This window comes from Panulirus ornatus, chromosome 20 (assembly GCF_036320965.1).
Source record: "Panulirus ornatus isolate Po-2019 chromosome 20, ASM3632096v1, whole genome shotgun sequence".
Lineage (NCBI taxonomy): Eukaryota > Metazoa > Arthropoda > Malacostraca > Decapoda > Palinuridae > Panulirus > Panulirus ornatus.
The window spans coordinates 50,869,802-50,884,276 of NC_092243.1; the positions used below are offsets into that span (position 1 = coordinate 50,869,802).

General features: G+C 41.2%; 1 protein-coding gene across 5 annotated transcripts in view; it reads left to right on the forward strand.

Annotated features, from left to right (window-relative positions):
- Positions 1–14,475, forward strand: part of LOC139756002 (polyamine-transporting ATPase 13A3-like) — a 417,344-nt gene that overhangs the window by 380,027 nt on the left and 22,842 nt on the right. For all 5 annotated transcript variants that reach the window (XM_071674925.1, XM_071674926.1, XM_071674927.1 and 2 more), the window contains 4 exons: positions 773–931; positions 2,023–2,145; positions 2,678–2,948; positions 14,214–14,371. In XM_071674925.1, coding sequence (XP_071531026.1) covers positions 773–931; positions 2,023–2,145; positions 2,678–2,948; positions 14,214–14,371 — 711 coding nt within the window. The remainder of the gene's footprint in view (positions 1–772; positions 932–2,022; positions 2,146–2,677; positions 2,949–14,213; positions 14,372–14,475) is intronic.

Below are 14,475 nucleotides of genomic sequence, written 5' to 3' on the forward strand. Positions count from 1 at the left end.
GTTGAGAGAGCAGAAGAGGGTGTTTTGAAAAGGTTTGGTCACATGGAGAGAATGAGAGAGGAAAGATTGCCCAAGAGGATATATGTGTCAGAGGTGGAGGGAACGAGGAGAAGTGGGAGACCAAATTGGAGGTGGAAGGATGATGTGAAAAAGATTTTGAGCAATCGGGGCCTGAACATGTAGGAGGGTGAAAGGCGTGCAAGGAATAGAGTGAATTGGAATGATGTGGTATACCAGGGTCGATGTGCTGTCAATGGATTGAACCAGGGCATGTGAAGTGTCTGGGGTAAAGCATGGAAAGTTTTGTGGGGCCTGGATGTGGAAAGGGAGCTGTGGTTTCGGTGCATTATACATAACAGCTAGAGAGTGAGTGTGAACAAATGTGGCCTTTGTTGTCTTTCCTAGCGCTGCCTCGCGCTCATGTGGGGGGAGGGGGTTGTCATTTCATGTGTGGTGGGGTGGTGGCGGGAATGAATAAAGGCAGCAAGTATGAATTTGTACATGTGTATGTATGTACATGTCTGTGTATGTATGTATATGTATACGTTGAAATGTATATGTATGTATATGTGCATTTGTGGACATGTATGCATATACATGTGTGTGGGTGGGTTGGGCCTATTCTTTCATCTTTTTCCTTGTGCTACCTTGCTAATGCGGGAGACAGCGACAAAGTATAATAGATAAATAAATAAATGATATAGATATAATTTTTTTTTTTTTTTTTACTCATTAATTGTTTTATATTCTGCTAAATTTCATTTTTTTACAGGTGGGTGATCCTTTGGACCTAAAAATGTTTGAGAGTACTGGTTGGATTCTGGATGAACCAGGTTTAGATGATACCAATAAATACGATATGATGATGCCATCAGTAGTTCGACCAAGTGCCCCTGATATTGTCATCAGCAGCGAGAATGTAGAGACAGAGGTAAGACAATCAAGAGCTGTAATTTTATCTGAAGGTGAGTAGGTAATGGTTTTGTTGATCTTGGTTGCCATGGTGATAGTGTTTGAGTTGGATGAGTAAGCAGTAGTTTTGTTGACCTTGATTATGGTGGTGATAGTGTGGGAGCTGTCTGTTGATTTTTTGAATAAGCCTACTTTTGGAATCCAAACTTCATTAGTAAAGTTATCATGCCTCTTCTAGCTGACAGGCTTCCAATTGTACTGGAGAGATGGTGTTCAGACACATTTATTGACACATTGTTGTAAGTCAGGGTCACTCTGGGAACAAGAAGTCATTCCATTTTCTTTATCTTCAGTTATCTGTCTTTCTCCCTGCACTTAGGAACCCCAAATTATATAGATTGCTAAGCTTAACCCTTAAGAAACAAGGAGTCCAGTTTGGATACCAAAGTTCTCTTCTGAACAGATGCTTCTTTTGTACTAAAAATCAATCAGTCCTATTATGGAGTAATAGTTATATTTTTGGAGGTTCTGGTTTTACATTCAGTACTTACTAAAGAGAGGCATGTCCATATCAATCCTACCTATCTCAGTCTGATATCAAAACGTGACCTATTTCCCCTACATTGCAGTATTGGTTCACTTTCCCTCTTTTATAGAAATTACTGCTGGCTGCTTGTGTGCCCTCACCATTAGCTAGACCATATGATACCTTGAAATAACTTCATCACATGATTGATGTACAGCTCTTGGCAACTCAAGGTTGGGCCATTGTGATATCTGTTTTCCCCTACTCTATGAAGCTTTGGAACTCTCTGTAACCTGCATCTTTTTAAAATGCATAAGTTATACTTCCTTAAAAACTCTTAAGATACATTTTCTCTTCTTCTTCCTTCTTCTCTCCAGCCCTTTTTTCCTCTCATTTAAGGCTTAGCATCTGTATTGGAGACTTAGACCAATAGAAAAATTGTCGTAAATACATGTCCATTACTTTGAGACTAGGCTTTAGCTGATAGCTAATTATGTACTCATAAATTTTTTCACTGCTAAGAAAAGTTAGATAGGTTTCTTTTTATTATTGAACTATCTTGTAACTGATAAATGTAATTTCAGCCACCATTAGAGCTGGGAATACTGCGGCAGTTTCCATTCTCATCCAGTCTGCAACGTATGTCTGTTATTACCCGCCGCCTTGGTGCTTCAAACTTTGAACTGTATTGTAAAGGTTCTCCAGAGGTAAGTTTATGTGGGTTTTTATCCTAACATTAGCATCTCCTAGTAAATAATATTAGTCATATGTGTTACTCCTCTTTAGTCAGTCATGCATACTTCTGCACAATAATGGCTGTATTAGTTTTTGCCTTTTATATTAAAGTGTGTTAATGATTTTATATTTTAGTCAGTTTTCATCACATGCATCATTCTCTTTAGTTAGAGTTTATAAGTAGATTTATATGTTAATCATATACTTCATTCCTTTTTATTAGAGTTTATAGGTCAATTTATATGTTAGTCAGTTTTCATCACATACATCATTTTTGAGAGATACTGTTGCTTTTGTCTCAAGGCTGTGATTACATTAGTATCTAATGTTGAAGATAGGCATCTGGTTTACCATCTAGTTAGTAAATGCACAGTTATGCACAAGAGTGGGAATAACTACTTGAACACTTTCAATGTCTTTTTAGTTGAGTAAATTAATGGTAAAGTTAAAAGTTAGAATGATTAGCTCAGGGGAAAACTAATGAGATGGTACATCTCTTTGCAGATGATTGCAAGTTTATCACGTTCAGAGACAGTGCCTGTCAACTTCTCTGAAAAGTTGTTGCAATATACGTATCAAGGGTTTCGTGTACTAGCTCTGGCTTGGCGCCCACTTAAGCTGTCTTATCCCAAGGCTCAACGCATCAACCGTGATGAAGTCGAGTGTGACCTAGAATTCCTAGGAATGCTAGTTATGGAGAACAGACTCAAGATAGAAACTACACCAATTATCAGTCAGCTTCACAGTGCAAATATCAGGACAATAATGGTCACAGGTTAGAGAACTAGAATGATTCTCTGTATTGCAACTCTATATTTTACTGTGATTTTGCACATCTTAAGTTTTATATATACTATGTTAGAAAGTACTAATTAGATTATTTGGTGCCTTCACGTGTCTTTGATATGTGGTCCTCTGATTTTCAGTTCTGACTTTGTATGTTACATTCTTTAGTTAATTTTCTATATTGTTTCATATTTGAATAGAGTTGTGCACAGGAGGGTGGATGTGCTGGAAATGAGATGTTTGAGGACAATATGTGGTGTGAGGTGGTTTGATCGAGTAAGTAATGATAGGGTAAGAGAGATGTGTGGAAATAAAAAGAGTGTGGTTGAGAGAGCAGAAGAGGGTGTTTTGAAATGGTTTGGTCACATGGAGAGAATGAGTGAGGAAAGATTGACCAAGAGGATATGTGTGTCAGAGGTGGAGGGAATGAGAAGTGGGAGACCAAATTGTAGGTGGAAAGATGGAGTGAAAAAGATTTTGGGTGATCGGGGCCTGAACATGCAGGAGGGTGAAAGGCGTGCAAGGAATAGAGTGAATTGGAACGATGTGGTATACCGGGGTCGACGTGCTGTCAATGGATTGAGCCAGGGCATGTGAAGTGTCTGGGGTAAACCATGGAAAGTTCTGTGGGGCCTGGATGTGGAAAGGGAGCTGTGGTTTCGGTGCATTATTACATGACAGCTAGAGACTGAGTGTGAACGAAAGTAGCCTTTGTTGTCTTTACCTAGCGCTACCTCGCTCATATGAGGGGGGGAGGGGGTTGTTATTCCATGTGTGGTGAGGTGGCGATGGGAATAGATAAAGACAGACAGTATGAATTATGTACATGTGTATATATGTATATGTCTGTGTGTGTATATAAATGTATACATTGAGATGTATAGGTATGTATATTTGCGTGTGTGGACGTGTATGTATATACATGTGTATGTGTGTGGGTTGGGCCATTCTTTCGTCTGTTTCCTTGCGCTACCTCACTAACACGGGAGACAGCGGCAAAGCAAAATAAATAAATAAATAAATACTCGATCGCCGTTTCCTGCATTAGTGCGATAGCTTCAGGAATAGGCAAAGAAAGGCTGCATCTTTTCACAGACCTTTCCATGGTTTACCTGGATGCTATCAGTCCACTGATAGCTTGTTGACCCCTGTATACCATGTTGTTCCAATTCACTTTTTCCTGTGTATTCTTTTCACACACACACACACACACACACACACGCACACACACACACACACACACACACACACACACACACACACCCGCATGTCCTTTTTCAGTCCATCCTTCCATCTCCATTTTGGTCTCCCCATTCTCCACATGCCCTTCACTTCTTACACATATATCCTCTTTGTCAACCTTGCTTAACTCATTCTCTCCATATGTCCAAACCATTTCAGCACACCCTCTTCAGCTCTCTCAACCACACTCTTTTTGTTACCACACCTCTCCCTTACCTTTTCATTGCTTACCTCACACCACTTACCTCAAAACACTTGCCTCTCAGGTGCATGAGCTCGAATGATCATTCATCTCTCACCATCCACTTTCAGATTTGCCCCTATCAATCCAGAGGTTATTGCTTTACACTCTGTTACACACTGCCACAACTCCTGCTTCAGAATACTACTCCTTCCTTAGTTCTTGTCCTCTCACCAACCCCTGATTTTACTCCTAAGACATTTTCAAACCTTTGTTCCCTTTTACCCTTGAGCTTCGTTTCACTCAGAGCCAGAACATCCAGGTTTCTTTCCTCAAATATACTACTTATCCCCTTCTTCTCATCTTGGTTACATCCACACACATATAAACTTCCCAATTTGAGCTTTCAATGAGGATGAGCACTCTATACTTGGCTCCTTCTTCTGTTCTCTGTTTTAGAAATTGAAATAAAAGATTGGGGTGAGGGGGTTTCCAGCCCCCCCTCTCCTGCTGCCTATAGTCACATTCTATGACAGCTATGGTTTACTCTGTGTATTTGAGTGCAGTGTTGTCTTTGGGAAAGCATATGCCAAATGACCTCTCCACAGTGCTAAACCTCTCTATCTTTATCTCTGATGTTTATTTTTCCAGGAACTCCCTCAAGGAGTGGCCACAGCAAAAGAGTCTGTACAACTGGTGAACTCTAGTGCTGCTTTTTAGCATTTAGTGCCTCACCCTTGACAAGCCACTGGCAGAGGGCAACTATAGTGCAGTGTTTCCATAGGCTCTTACCTAATGTTCCCACTTACTAATTTTATCTAATCCTCCTACTTACTGTTCCTACCTGCTGCTTCTACCTAATTCTCCTTCATGCTACTTTTACCTAATTCTCCTGCTAAATGTTCTTACCTACTCCTTCTCTCTCTTGCTTGTAACATTTTGCTGAAAGGCAGGGCTGGTACATATCGCTCACCACAGTAAATTCTAGTTACAAAGAATGAGTTGTGTGAGTTAAGTGTTGTCAAGTGTTATGTGGGACAAGAAGAGATTATATGTTTGTGAATAGAATGCCAGCAGTCCTGATGTGGGTGAGGCAGAAAGAATAGACAGCTTTCTTGGTCAGAGGAGTGCAACTTGACAACCGCTGAAGGGCTGGCTCACTATGCAGCTGTCATTAACTCTCCCAACACCCGGGTAGTTAGTGCTGGTAATATACCTCCCTGGTTAGTGGCTGCCTACCTACCACTACATACTGAACTCTCATCTATGTAAAATACTTGAGGCATGAACTTGTCTGGAATTTTGGGTGCATATGTTCAAGAATTGGCTGGACTTTATCCAACTTATCACTTTTTTGAACAATTGCATACATGAAATTTTCAAATGTGTCTGGTAGACAGTAGTGATATCTGGCATAACAGATAGTAAACTTGTAGTGTGTAGAATTTGTCGTGAGTGAACAAGCAAAACTTGGTTTTGCCTGTAATGGGTGTTGTGATTGGCTGACAAGAATACTTCTGTGTATTGTTTTTTTTATATCCAATTAAAAACAAAAACAAATGCAATTGAGTGGGAGATGTATAAAAGAAAGAGACAGGAGGTCAAGAGAAAGGTGCAAGAGGTGAAAAAGAGGGCAAATGAGAGTTGGGGTGAGAGACTATCATTAAATTTTAGGGAGAATAAAAAGATGTTCTGGAAGGAGGTAAATAAAGTGCGTAAGACAAGGGAGCAAATGGGAACTTCCGTGAAGGGCGCTAATGGGGAGGTGATAACAAGTAGTGGTGATGTGAGAAGGAGATGGAGTGAGTATTTTGAAGGTCTGTTGAATGTATTTGATGATAGAGTGGCAGATATAGGGTGCTTTGGTCGAGGTGGTGTGCAAAGTGAGAGGGTTAGGGAAAATGATTTGGTAAACAGAGAAGAGGTAGTAAAAGCTTTGCGGAAGATGAAAGCCGGCAAGGCAGCAGGTTTGGATGATGTTGCAGTGGAATCTATTAGAAAAGGGGGTGACTGTATGGTTGACTGGTTGGTAAGGTTATTTAATGTATGTATGACTCAAGCAGAGGTGCCTGAGGATTGGCGGAATGCGTGCATAGTGCCATTGTACAAAGGCAAAGGGGATAAGAATGAGTGCTCAAATTACAGAGGTATAAGTTTGTTGAGTATTCCTGGTAAATTATGTGGGAGGGTATTGATTGAGAGGGTGAAGGCATGTACAGAGCATCAGATTGGGGAAGAGCAGTGTGGTTTCAGAAGTGGTAGAGGATGTGTGGATCAGGTGTTTGCTTTGAAGAATGTATGTGAGAAATACTTAGAAAAGCAAATGGATTTGTATGTAGCATTTATGGATCTGGAGAAGGCATATGAAAGAGTTGATAGAGATGCTCTGTGGAGGGTATTAAGAATATATGGTGTGGGAGGCAAGTTGTTAGAAGCAGTGAAAAGTTTTTATTGAGGATGTAAGGCATGTGTACGTGTAGGAAGAGAGGAAAGTGATTGGTTCTCAGTGAATGTAGGTTTGCGGCAGGGGTGTGTGATGTCTCCATGGTTGTTTAATTTGTTTATGGATGGGGTTGTTAGGGAGGTGAATGCAAGAGTTTTGGAAAGAGGGGCAAGTATGAAGTCTGTTGTGGATGAGAGAGCTTGGGAAGTGAGTCAGCTGTTGTTCGCTGATGATACAGCGGTGGTGGCTGATTCATGTGAGAAACTGCAGAAGCTGGTGACCGAGTTTGGTAAAGTGTGTGAAAGAAGAAAGTTAAGAGTAAATGTGAATAAGAGCAAGGTTATTAGGTACAGTAGGGTTGAGGGTCAAGTCAATTGGGAGGTAAATTTGAATGGAGAAAAACTGGAGGAAGTAAAGTGTTTTAGATATCTGGGAGTGGATCTGGCAGCGGATGGAACCATGGAAGCGGAAGTGATTCATAGGGTGGGGGAGGGGGCGAAAATCCTGGGAGCCTCGAAGAATGTGTGGAAGTCGAGAACATTATCTCGGAAAGCAAAAATGGGTATGTTTGAAGGAATAGTGGTTCCAACAATGTTGTATGGTTGCGAGGTGTGGGCTGTGGATAGAGTTGTGCACAGGAGGGTGGATGTGCTGGAAATGAGATGTTTGAGGACAATGTGTGGTGTAAGGTGGTTTGATCGAGTAAGTAATAGGTGGTTTGATCGAGTAAGTAATGTAAGGGTAAGAGAGATGGGTGGAAATAAAAAGAGCGTGGTTGAGAGAGCAGAAGAGGGTGTTTTGAAATGGTTTGGGCACATGGAGAGAATGAGTGAGGAAAGATTGACCGAGAGGATATATGTGTCGGAGGTGGAGGGAACGAGGAGAAGTGGGAGACCAAATTGGAGGTGGAAAGATGGAGTGAAAAAGATTTTGAGTGATCGGGGCCTGAACATGCAGGAGGGTGAAAGGCGGGCAAGGAATAGAGTGAATTGGATCGATGTGGTATACCGGGGTTGACGTGCTGTCAGTGGATTGAATCAGGGCATGTGAAGCATCTGGGGTAAACCATGGAAAGTTGTGTGAGGCCTGGATGTGGAAAGGGAGCTGTGGTTTCGGGCATTATTGCATGACAGCTAGAGACTGAGTGTGAACGAATGGGGCCTTTGTTGTCTTTTCCTAGCGCTACCTCGCACACATGAGGGGGGGAGGGGATGGTATTCCATGTGTGGCGAGGTGGCGATGGGAGTGAATAAAGGCAGACAGTGTGAATTGTGTGCATGGGTATATATGTATGTGTCTGTGTGTGTATATATATGTGTACATTGAGATGTATAGGTATGTATATTTGCGTGTGTGGACGTGTATGTATATACATGTGTATGGGGGTGGGTTGGGCCATTTCTTTCGTCTGTTTCCTTGCGCTACCTCGCAAACGCGGGAGACAGCGACAAAGCAAAATAATGATAAAAAAAAACAAATCAGTGGATATGAAATTCATTATATTATATTTCTTATTTTGAAACAAAAATGAGACTGCAAAAACTGTGAATATACTGCAAATCACCGAAAAAGCTTTTAAGTTTGTCATCAATATACATTAGACACCTGACTTGTTGTGGAACAGATTTGATGGTGGGAAGAAATTTTTTTTTTTTTTTTTTTTTATACCTCGTTGCTGTCTCCCGCGTTTGCGAGGTAGCGCAAGGAAACAGACGAAAGAAATGGCCCAACCCCCCCCCATACACATGTACATACACACGTCCACACACGCAAATATACATACCTACACAGCTTTCCATGGTTTACCCCGGACGCTTCACATGCCTTGATTCAATCCACTGACAGCACGTCAACCCCTGTATACCACATCGCTCCAATTCACTCTATTCCTTGCCCTCCTTTCACCCTCCTGCATGTTCAGGCCCCGATCACACAAAATCCTTTTCACTCCATCTTTCCACCTCCAATTTGGTCTCCCTCTTCTCCTCGTTCCCTCCACCTCCGACACATATATCCTCTTGGTCAATCTTTCCTCACTCATTCTCTCCATGTGCCCAAACCATTTCAAAACACCCTCTTCTGCTCTCTCAACCACGCTCTTTTTATTTCCACACATCTCTCTTACCCTTACGTTACTTACTCGATCAAACCACCTCACACCACACATTGTCCTCAAACATCTCATTTCCAGCACATCCATCCTCCTGCGCACAACTCTATCCATAGCCCACGCCTCGCAACCATACAACATTGTTGGAACCACTATTCCTTCAAACATACCCATACGGGAGCGGGGGGCCGGAAATCCTCCCCTCCTTGTATTAACTTTCTAAAATGGGAAGAAAAATATATGCTGCTAAAGGAAGCATTTAAGAATTTTCTGTGATTATTTCAAGTACAGAACTAATTGATTATGTCATAGTTTAGTTCTAAAACAAAACATTTTTTCAGCAGAAATACTTCCAGAACTATTACCTAGTAATTTTGTTAGGGTAATAGATTTGGTTGAAAACCTCAGTATAAGGACTATTTTTCACGCTGAATTTGAATCGGAGGCAAATATATGTTCGGGACATTAAAATCTGTAAGTAAGAAATAGTCACTCTTTTAGAAAATTCTGTGATTATTCATTTTGTATATATTGGGTATCTGTTCGCTTGGGAAAGTATTATGTGATATTTTCCTTGATTATTTCAAGTGTAGAAGCATTTCATTGTGAAGGGGGCAATTGGGGAGGTAATAACAAGTAGTAATGAAGTGAGAGGGAGATGGAGTGAGTATTTTGAAGGTATGTTGAATGTGTTTTATGATAGAGTGGCAGATATAGGGTGTTTTCGTTGGGGTGGTGGGCGAAGTGAGAGGGTCAGGGAGAATGATTTGATAAACAGAGAAGAGGTAGTGAAAGCTTTGCGGAAGATGAAAGCAGGCAAGGTGGCGGGTTTGCATGGTATTGTAGTAGAATTTATTAAAAAAGGGGGTGATTGTGTTGTTGATTGGTTGGTAACGATATTCAGTGAATGGATGGATCATGATGGAGTGTCATTGTACAAAGGCAAAAGAGATAAAGGTGAGTGCTCAAATTGCAGAGGTATAAGTTTGTTGAGTATTCCTGGAAAATTATATGGGAGGGTATTGACTGAGAGTTTGAAGGCATGTACAGAGCATCAGATTGGGGAGGAGCATGGTTTCAGAAGTGGTAGAGGATGTGTGGATTAGGTATTTGCTTTGAAGAATGTATGTGAGAAATACTTAGAAAAGCAGATGGATTTGTATGTAGCATTCATGGATCTGGAGAAGGCATATGATAGAGTTGATAGAGATGCTCTGTGGAAGGTATTAAGAGTATATGGTGGGGGAGGCAAGTTGCTAGAAGCATTGAAAAGTTTTTATCGAGGATGAAAGGCATGTGTACGAGTAGGAAGAGAGGAAAGTGAGTGGTTCCCAGTGAATGTTGTTTGCGGCAGGGGTGTGTGATGTCCCCATGGCTGTTTAATGTGTTTATGGATGGGGTTGTTAGGGAGGTGAATGCAAGAGTTTTGGAAAGATGGGCAAGTATGCAGTCTGTTGTGGATCAGAGGGCTTGGGAAGTGAGTCAGTTGTTGTTCACTGATGATATATCGCTGGTGGCTGATTCAGGTGAGAAACTGCAGAAGTTGGTGACTGAGTTTGGTAAAGTGTGTGAAAGAAGAAAGCTGACACATATATCCTCTTTGTCAATGTTTCCTCTCTCATTCTCTCCATGTGACCAAATCATTTCAATACACCCTCATCTGCTCTTTCAACCACACTCTTTTTACTACCACACATCTCTCTTACCCTTTCATTACTTTCTCTATCAAACCACCTCACACCACATACTGTCCTCAAACATCTCATTTCCAACACATCCACCCTCCCTCGCACAACTCCATCTATCGCCCATTCCTCACAACCATATAACATTGTAGGAACTACTATTCCCTCAGACATACCCATTTTTGCTTTCTGAGATAACGTTCTCACCTTCCAAAAGTTCTCACCTTCCGCACATTCTTCAATGCTCCCATAACCTTTGCCCCCTCCCTCACCCTGTGACTCACTTCTGCTTCCATGGTTCCATTTACTGCTAAGTCCGCTGCCAGGTGCCTAAAACACTTCACTTCCTCCAGTTTTTCTCCATTCAAACTTTTTTTTTTTTTTTTTTTTTTTTTTTTTTTTTTTAATACTAATCGCCATTTCCCGCATTAGCGAGGTAGCGTTAAGAACAGAGGATGAGGACTGGGCCTTTGAGGGAATATCCTCACCTGGCCCCTTTCTCTGTTTCTTCTTTTGGAAAAAAAAAAAAAAAAAATGAGGGGAGGATTTCCAGCCTCCCGCTCCCTTCCCTTTTAGTCACCTTCTACGACACGCAGGGAATACGTGGGAAGTATTCTTTCTCCCCTATCCCAATTAGATTGTCCCAACCCTACTGAATCTAGTAACCTTGCTCTTATTCACATTTTCTCTCAACTTTCTTCTTACACACACACTTTACCAAATTCAGCTTCCAACTTCTGCAGTTTCTCACCCGAATCAGCCACCAGCACTGTATAATCAACGAACAACAACTGACTCACTTACCAAGCCCTCTCATCCACAACAGACAGCATACTTGCTCCTGTCTCCAAAACTCTTGCATTCACCTCCCTAACCACCCCATCCATTAACAATTTAAACACCATGGAGACATCACGCACCCCTGCTGCAAACCGACATTCACTGGGAACCAATCACTTTCCTCTCTTCCTACTCATACACATGCCGTACATCCTTGAGAAAAACTTTTCACTGCTTCTAGCAACTTACCTCCCATACCATATACTCTTAAAACTTTCCACAAAGCATCTTTATCAACCTTATATGCCCTCCAGATCCATAAATGCTACAAACAAATCCATCTGTTTTTCTAAGTATTTCTCACATACATCCTTCAAAGCAAACACCTGATCCACATATCCTCCACCACTTCTGAAACCACGCTGCTCTTCCCCAGTCTGATGCTCTATACATGCCTTCACCCTCTCATTCCATGTCCTTCCATATAATTTCCCAGGAATACTCAACACACTTATGCCTCTGTAATTTGAAAACTCACCTTTATCCCCTTTGCCTTTGTACAGTGGCACTATGCATTCATTCCACCAATCCTCAGGCACTTCGCCATGATCCATACATACACTGAATATCGTTACCAGCCAATCAACAACACAGTCACCCCCTTTTTTGATAAATTCCACTGCAATGCCATCCAAACCCACTGCTTTGCTTGCTTTCATCTTCTGCAAAGCTTTCACTGCCTCTTCTCTGTTTACCAAACCATTCACCCTGACCCTCTCACTTCGCGCACCACCCCGACCAAAACACCCTATATCTGCTACTCTATCATCAAACACATTCAACAAACCTCCAAAATACACCCACTCCATCTCCTCACTTCATCACTACTACTTATTACCTTCCCATTTGCTTTGGATATGGGGGGAAAGAGACGGGAAGAAGTGAGAGAATTTAAGTATTTAGGATCTGCCTTGGGTAAGTGTGATAATGAAATGGGAGAGGTCAAGGAGAGAGCAGCACAGGGTGGAAGAATCATTAGGTCCCTTAATAGAATACTGAAGGGAAGAGGTGTAAGTATGGAAGTGAAGAGAGGATTAAGGGACAGCATATCCCTGATCTATGAAGCCGAAACATGGACACGGAATAAGTCACAGAGGTCATGATTTCAGGCTGTGTAAATGAGCTATTTGAGGAGAGCTTGTGGTGTGACTAGATGGAATGAAGTAAGAAATTAAGAGTGTAGGAGAGATGTGGTATGACAGGGAATACAAAGGGAATGAATTGTGGGGTGTTAGAATGGGTGAAACATAATACTTTGAGGTGGTTTGGGCTTGTGGAAAGAATTAAAGACCGGGAGTTTACAAGGAGAGTACGTGATAGTACAATTAAAGGGGTTGGTGTTAGTGAAAGACCAACTGTGATGGGCAAATAGGCTGGAGGAATACTAGAGGGAGAGAAATAGTGGACAACTGCATAGAATGGTATATGAAAGGGAGACATAAGGACAGGGATAAGTGGAGACTCTTTTGCCTTGGCCACCCCTTGATGGGAGTTCGTGGAGGGAATGGGTGTCAGAGATATAGATAGATAGACAGGTAGACTATCAGCAAGAAGAAGTGTTGTGATATATTTTACATTATTATTTAAAGTGGAGACTCATTGTGTTATATTCCTGTTTTGAAATAGCAAAAAGAAAGTCCTTTTAGATCAAGTTTCTTGTGCATCTTGCAATTTGAGGATGGTCTGCTAGATGCCATGATGTTTGAAAGTTGGATTTTGTGGCCTTTTCTGGGAATCTCACACTAGATGAGATCACTGAGAGGAATCTTTAGTAGTTTTTAATCTACCACCTTGTTTGCCACTATCTTAACAGAGTTCTTGTTGTCCTCCCTGGTTTTTCATTGGGTTAGCTGCCTTCTGAAGACAGTGTCTTCATTCTTGAGTCAGAATGTCATTACGAATATGCCTTTACCTAGGTTTTCTTTGTTATTTAGGATTTTCTCAAGTCCTCCATCATGATGGTATGACAGATTCTCACAATGCACCGTCCATGGATAAGAGATGTTGGTTTTGAGGAATGAAAAAACATTTATCCACTGACTACAGAGACCTATGAATGTTGTATTTTATTTTACCTTTCCTCTTTACCCAACTTCCCTTTTGAAGAACCATTTCTCAGTTCTAAGAGTGACTGACCTGAGTTAGACAGTATTTAGCAGTGAAAGGTTGAGGGGTTAGCTGTGGGTCCCTGCATCATCTTTGTTGAAGTCATTGAGTTTCGATGATCACTGAACGGTTTGATATCAGTTAATGAGTAGCCATCTTAACCCATACTTTGGGATTTGAAGGGGAAATTAATTCGCATGGATTCCTTCCCATGTCGTAGGGGTCATGTAGAACTTAACACCATGGAACCAAGAGCATCCTCAGATGCTCATAGGAGTGTGTTTCTGCTAGAAAGAAATAGTTTTTCACTCTTCAGAACTTACACTTGACAGTTTTACTTGTGCTGATATTCCACATCTTTAACTATCTCTCTCTCACTGTTATATCTTTTCATACTGTACTTTATTGTCTAATTTGACCTCATGGTTCTTTCTGAGATAATTCTCAGGTGTATTCTCTTAGTTGATCATAATTTTGTAGCACTTTTGTTCCTGTAGCTTACTTCAGCCAGAGATGTTTCCCTTCATGTAGCTGTTTTGGTTGCACCTGAATTCCCTCCCTTTTCATATACAGTTTCTCAGTTTTGTAATGGTAATTTGTAATGGCAATTTGTTAACTTTACCATAATTTGCTTTTCTGGATTTCAGGGGACAATATGCTGACTGCTCTAAGTGTTGGTCGTGAGTGTGGTTTGGTTGGTCCTCAGCAGCAGGTTATTAGTGTCAAAGCTGTTCCTCCAAACCAGGGCCTTCGTGCATACATCACATTCCATGCCACGACAGCCAACACCCCGGCTTCGCCCATGGTTAGTTCTGCTGTATTATTTTGTTTAAAACAAAAGCTGAATATTTATGCAACTTATTATTGGATATAGAGTTGATTTAAGCCTTTTCATTATGTTGTGGTAAA